The sequence below is a fragment of the Oncorhynchus keta genome, chromosome 26, assembly GCF_023373465.1.
Source record: "Oncorhynchus keta strain PuntledgeMale-10-30-2019 chromosome 26, Oket_V2, whole genome shotgun sequence".
Classification (NCBI taxonomy): Eukaryota; Metazoa; Chordata; class Actinopteri; order Salmoniformes; family Salmonidae; genus Oncorhynchus; species Oncorhynchus keta.
In genome coordinates, this window is record NC_068446.1 from 32,500,789 (window position 1) to 32,506,788 (window position 6,000).

At 45.3% G+C, this 6,000-nt stretch overlaps 1 protein-coding gene across 1 annotated transcript in view; it reads left to right on the top strand.

Moving 5' to 3' along the window:
• The window catches only part of LOC127912206 (potassium voltage-gated channel subfamily KQT member 1-like), a 152,522-nt gene extending 149,245 nt beyond the window's left edge, over positions 1 to 3,277 (top strand). Inside the window, exons 6-8 of the mRNA XM_052481112.1 lie at positions 1,349 to 1,424; positions 2,605 to 2,699; positions 3,133 to 3,277. Of these exons, the coding sequence (XP_052337072.1) occupies positions 1,349 to 1,424; positions 2,605 to 2,699; positions 3,133 to 3,277 (316 nt within the window). The remainder of the gene's footprint in view (positions 1 to 1,348; positions 1,425 to 2,604; positions 2,700 to 3,132) is intronic.
• The last annotated feature ends 2,723 nt before the right edge of the window (positions 3,278 to 6,000 follow it).

Here is a 6,000-nt window from a genome sequence, read left to right on the forward strand (position 1 = left end):
GCCCCATTCATTCTTTCCTTTACACGGATCAGTCGTCCTGGTCCCTTTGCAGAAAAACAGCCCCAAAGCATGATGTTTCCATCCCCATGCTTCACAGTAGGTATGGTGTTCTTTGGATGCAACTCAGCATTCTTTGTCCTCCAAACACGACGAGTTGAGTTTTTACCAAAAAGTTATATTTTGGTTTCATCTAACCATATGACATTCTCCCAAACTTCATCTGGATCATCCAAATGCTCTCTAGCAAACTCACCACCTTCCGGAGACACCTGAAACCCCACCTCTTTAAGGAATACCTAGGATAGGATAAGTAATCCTTCTCACCCCCCCCCTAAAAGATTTAGATGCACTATTGTAAAGTGGCTGTTCCACTGGATGTCATAAGGTGAATGCTCCAATTTGTAAGTCGCTCTGGATAAGAGCGTCTGCTAAATGACTTAAATGTAAATGTAAATGTAAGACGGGCCTGGACATGTACTGGTTTAAGCAGGGGGACATGTCTGGCACTGCAGGATTTGAGTCCCTGGCGGCAAAGTGTGTTACTGATGGTAGGCTTTGTTACTTTGGTCCCAGCTCTCTGTAGATCATTCACTAGGTCCACCTGTGTGGTTCTGGGATTTTTGCACACCGTTCTTGTGATCATTTTGACCCCACAAGGTGAGATCTTGGGTGAGGCCCCAGATCGAGGGAGATTATCAGTGGTCTTGTATGTCTTCCATTTCCTAATAATTGCTCCCACAGTTGATTTCTTCAAACCAAGCTGCTTACCTATTGCAGATTCAGTCTTCCCAGCCTGGTGCAGGTCTACAATTTTGTTTCTGGTGTCCTTTGACAGCTCTTTGGTCTCGGCCATAGTGAAGTTTGGAGTGTGACTGTTTGAGGTTGTGGACAGGTGTCTTTTATACTGATACCAAGTTCAAACAGGTGCCATTAATACAGGTAACGAGTGGAGGACAGAGGAGCCTCTTAAAGAAGAAGTTACAGGTCTGTGAGAGCCAGAAATCTTGCTTGTTTGTAGGTGACCAAATACTTATTTTCCACCATAATTTGCAAATAAATTCATAAATAAATGTGATTTTCTGGATTCTGTTTTCTCATTTTGTCTGTCATAGCTGAAGTGTACCTCTCTCATCTTTTAAAGTGGGAGAACTTGCACAATTGGTGGCTGACTAAATACTTTTTTGCCCCACTGTATATGTTTATGATTTTTTTTTCAATTTGATTTCTCCCCACAATCTACAGTGTATGAACAGGAGCATGTTGAACAAAGTACAATAAAATGCTTACTTACCAACTCTCCTCTCTGCAGTGGAACCAATTGAACTTTGTTTGTCTGTCTGTCTTTCAGGTTGTCTCACGCCCAAAAATCTGCAATCAAAGTACTCCGGAGAATGAAGTACTTTGTGGCCAGACAGAAATTTCAGGTAAAATACAGGGTGGAGGAGGGGAGTGGAGGAGAAGGGTAGGAGGAGGAGAGTGGAGGGATGGAAGAGGGGACTGTGGGGGGAAGGGAGGAGGAGAGTGGGGGGATGGAAGAGGGGACTGTGGGAGGAGGAGAGTGGAGGGATGGAAGAGGGGACTGTGGGAGGAGGGGAGGAGGAGAGTGGGGGGATGGAAGAGGGGACTGTGCGAGGAGGGGAGGAGGTGGAGAGTGGAGGGTGGAAGAGGGGACTGGGAGAGGAGGGGAGGAGGAGAGTGGGGGGTGGAAGAGGGGACTGGGAGAGGAAGGGAGGAGGAGAGTGGGGGGTGGAAGAGGGGACTGGGGGAGGCGGGGGAGGAGGAGAGTGGGGGAGAAGGGGTGGAGGAAGGGAGTGGAAGTAGGGAGAATAAAGAGAATAGGCTCTGGAGAGTGTTGTGGTTACTCAGGAAGGGGAGTGGTAGCCCAAGGGCATGTTGTGCAGCTGCAGAAATGGTGTGTGTGTGTGTGTGTGCGCGTGTGTGCATGCATGCGCATGTGTTTTATGTAGGCATGCGTATGTGTTTTATGTAGGTGTGCGTGCATGCGCATGTACGCAGTGTGTGCGTTAACAATGTACGTGTGTCTGTTTGAGACTGCAACTTGCACCTGCACATCTGTGTCTGTCCTGTCGTCAGTTCAGCCTCAGTATCATGGGAACCCTGTTCATCTCAGGCTCTGTGGCTAGAGTCTCTCACTGCACAGCTGCAGAAGACTAAGCACCTACCACCGAATGACCTCGCATGGCCTTTAGTCAACAACAACTCTATTTATGATCTGACTGTGGTTGTAGTCTCCAACAGTCTCCAACAAACCCAGGCCATTGCTTCAGTCTTCACGTTCAACCATCTTCTCATTACTTAATTATTTGTAGGTGATTAGCTTCTCTGTAAAAACTATACTAGGGCCGTCACAGGGCCATCACAGGGCCATCACAGGGCCATCACAGGGCCATCACAGGGACGATGCAGCCTTAGTCAGAAGATAGCATCATCCTCACGCAAAACAACTTGGCTTCCTCATCGTCAATGTACACTGCAATAACAAAGCACTGTGTTGGCCTAGGGGTTTCCCTAGGGATTTCCATGGGTGACAATGTGCTGTGTGTGTTGCGCATGTTACTACAATACAATATTCATACTCCACAGCAAGCGAGGAAACCGTACGACGTGAGGGATGTGATGGAGCAGTACAACCAGGGACACCTCACCATGATGGTCCGCATTAAGGAGCTACAGAGGAGGTGGGCCACTGACTCACTCTCTTCTTTTTATTTACTCTCTCTCTCTCTCTCTCTCTCTCTCTCTCTCTCTCTCTCTCTCTCTCTCTCTCTCTCTCTCTCTCTCTCTCTCTCTGAAAGTCGGGAAGCAAGTTCAGGGAGTTAATACATTTAATTAATAAATGAACAAAACAAGAAACACGAACAGCAACATCGTTACAGAATGACGACTCAACAAAGGGAAGCATCAGAGAGTGCAACCTGACAAGCCTCAGCTGTGAAGGTTCCCGGGCCTCGACCGAGGCAACCAGGAGGTCTTAGCCGGTATGCGCCTCAGCGGAGGTGACCGGTCCGCTCTGGATCCCCGAGATCATCTCTTTGGTTGACATCCTGTGGCTGGAGACGAACGCGCTAGGGAGGGGGTACTGTCACATATGCTCTCTCTCCGACGCTCTAGGTCGTCATGCTCCCACGCCTCAGCCGGATCGACAGGTTCCCGCACCTTAGCAGAGGTGACATGTCCACTCCTGGTCGGCGTCCTGCGGCAGGAGCCGCGCATTGGGGAAGGGGGACTGTCACATGTGCTCACCCTCCCCCTCTAGGTCACCAGTCTGCTTGTTAGGGTGCACTCCTACATTTACATTACATTTAAGTCATTTAGCAGGCGCTCTTATCCAGAGCGACTTACAAATTGGTGCATACACCTTATGACATCCAGTGGAACAGCCACTTACAATAGTGCATCTAAATCTTTTAGGGGGGGGGGGGTGAGAAGGATTACTTACCCTATCCTAGGTATTCCTTGAAGAGGTGGGGTTTCAGGTGTCTCCGGAAGGTGGTGATTGACTCCGCTGTCCTGGCGTCGTGAGGGAGTTTGTTCCACCATTGGGGGGCCAGAGCAGCGAACAGTTTTGACTGGGCTGAGCGGGAACTGTACTTCCTCAGTGGTAGGGAGGCGAGCAGGCCAGAGGTGGATGAACGCAGTGCCCTTGTTTGGGTGTAGGGCCTGATCAGAGCCTGGAGGTACTGAGGTGCCGTTCCCCTCACAGCTCTGTAGGCAAGCACCATGGTCTTGTAGCGGATGCGAGCTTCAACTGGAAGCCAGTGGAGAGAGCGGAGGAGCGGGGTGACGTGAGAGAACTTGGGAAGGTTACGCGCACACCTGGACTCCATCACCTCCTTGATTACCTGCCCTTTACATGTCCCTCCCTTTGGTTTCTTCCCCAGTTGTCATTGTCCTTAGGTTTCTTCCCCAGTTATCATTGTCCTTAAGTTTCTTCCCCAGTTGTCATTGTCCTTTGGTTTCTTCCCCAGTTGTCATTGTCCTTAGGTTTCTTCCCCAGGTATCATTGTCCTTAAGTTTCTTCCCCAGTTGTCATTGTCCTTAGGTTTCTTCCCCAGTTGTCATTGTCCTTAGGTTTCTTCCCCAGGTATCATTGTCCTTAAGTTTCTTCCCCAGTTGTCATTGTCCTTAGGTTTCTTCCCCAGTTGTCATTGTCCTTAGGTTTCTTCCCCGGGTATCATTGTCCTTAGGTTTCTTCCCCAGTTATCATTGTCCTTAAGTTTCTTCCCCAGTTATCATTGTCCTTAAGTTTCTTCCCCAGTTATCATTGTCCTTAGGTTTCTTCCCCAGTTGTCATTGTCCTTAGGTTTCTTCCCCAGTTATCATTGTCCTTAGGTTTCTTCCCCAGTTGTCATTGTCCTTAGGTTTCTTCCCCAGTTATCATTGTCCTTAGGTTTCTTCCCCAGTTATCATTGTCCTTAGGTTTCTTCCCCAGTTATCATTGTCCTTAAGTTTCTTCCCCAGTTGTGTTTCTTGTTTTGTTTATTAATTAATTAAATGTATTCACTCCCTGAAAAAAAAGTGGAAAAAAGAAGCATTACACTCTCTCAAGGTAGTAGTGTCACATGCACAAGTACAGTGAAATGCTTAACTTGCCAGCTCCACCCAACAGTGCCCTTTTGGGATTCCAACCTCACCTGCACACTGTTTTTACAAGTTTTTTTTATCTGTACTGTCTTTCATTTCTTTTCTTTGTTGTGAATAAATAAAACCTAAAACCCAACAGTGTAGTAATCAATATCAAAATAGTATAACTAATACAAAATATATAGATATAATAAAGAAAACACTAAATACAGGGTCAGTACCAATACCAAATGTACAATGTGCTGGATACTGGAGTAGTTTGAGGTAGATATGTACAGTACATGTAGGAGGGGGATTAGGAGAAAGTGACTGGTTGTAGGAGAAGTGATAATAACAGTAAACAAAGTGTCAGTGTAGGCGTGATAAGCAGGAATATATACATACTTCTTGTTATAGAGTGGATACAGTGTCTTCAGAAAGTATTCACACCCCTTGACTTTTTCCACATGTTCTTGTCTTACAGCCTGAATTTGAAATGGATTCAATTGAGATGTTGTGTTACTGACCTACACACAATAACCCATAATGTCAAAACGGAATTAGGTTTTTAGAAATGTTTACAAATAAATAAAAAATGAATAGCTGAACATTTTGTCAATAATTATTCAACCCATTTGTTATGGCAAGCCTACATAAATTCAGGAGTAGAGATTTGTCACATAAGTTGCATGAACTCACTCTGTGTGCAATAATAGCGTTTAAAATTATTTTTGAATGACTACCTCCTCTATGTACCACACATATACAATTATCTGTAAGGTCCCTCAGTCGAGCAGTGAATTTCAAACAAAGATTCAACCACAAAGACCAGGGAGATTTTCCAATGCCTCACATATAAAGGCACCTATTGGTAGATGGGTAAAAAAAAGACATTGAATATCCCTTTGAGCATAGTGAAGTTATTAGTTACACTTTGGATGGTGTATCAACACACCCAGTCACTACAAATATATAGGCATCCTTCCTAACTCAGTTGCCGGAGAGGAAGGAAACCACTCAGGGATTTCACCATTAGGCCAATGGCGACTTTAAAACAGTTGAAGAGTTGAATGGCTGTGATAGGAGAAAACTGAGAGACATACCCAAATGTGACTCTAACGTGTATGTAAAAAATCATACAGTTGAAGTCGGAAGTTTACATACACCTTAGCCAACTACATTTAAACTCAGTTTTTCGCAATTCCTGACATTTAATCAGAGTAAAAACTCACTGTCTTAGGTCAGTTAGTATCACCACTTCATTTTAAGAATGTGAAATGTCAGAATAATAGTAGAGAGAGAATGATTTATTTCAGCTGTTATTTCTTTCATCACATTCCCAGTGGGACAGAAGTTTACATACACTCAATTAGTATTTGGTAGCATTGCCTTTATATTGTTTAACTTGGGTCAACC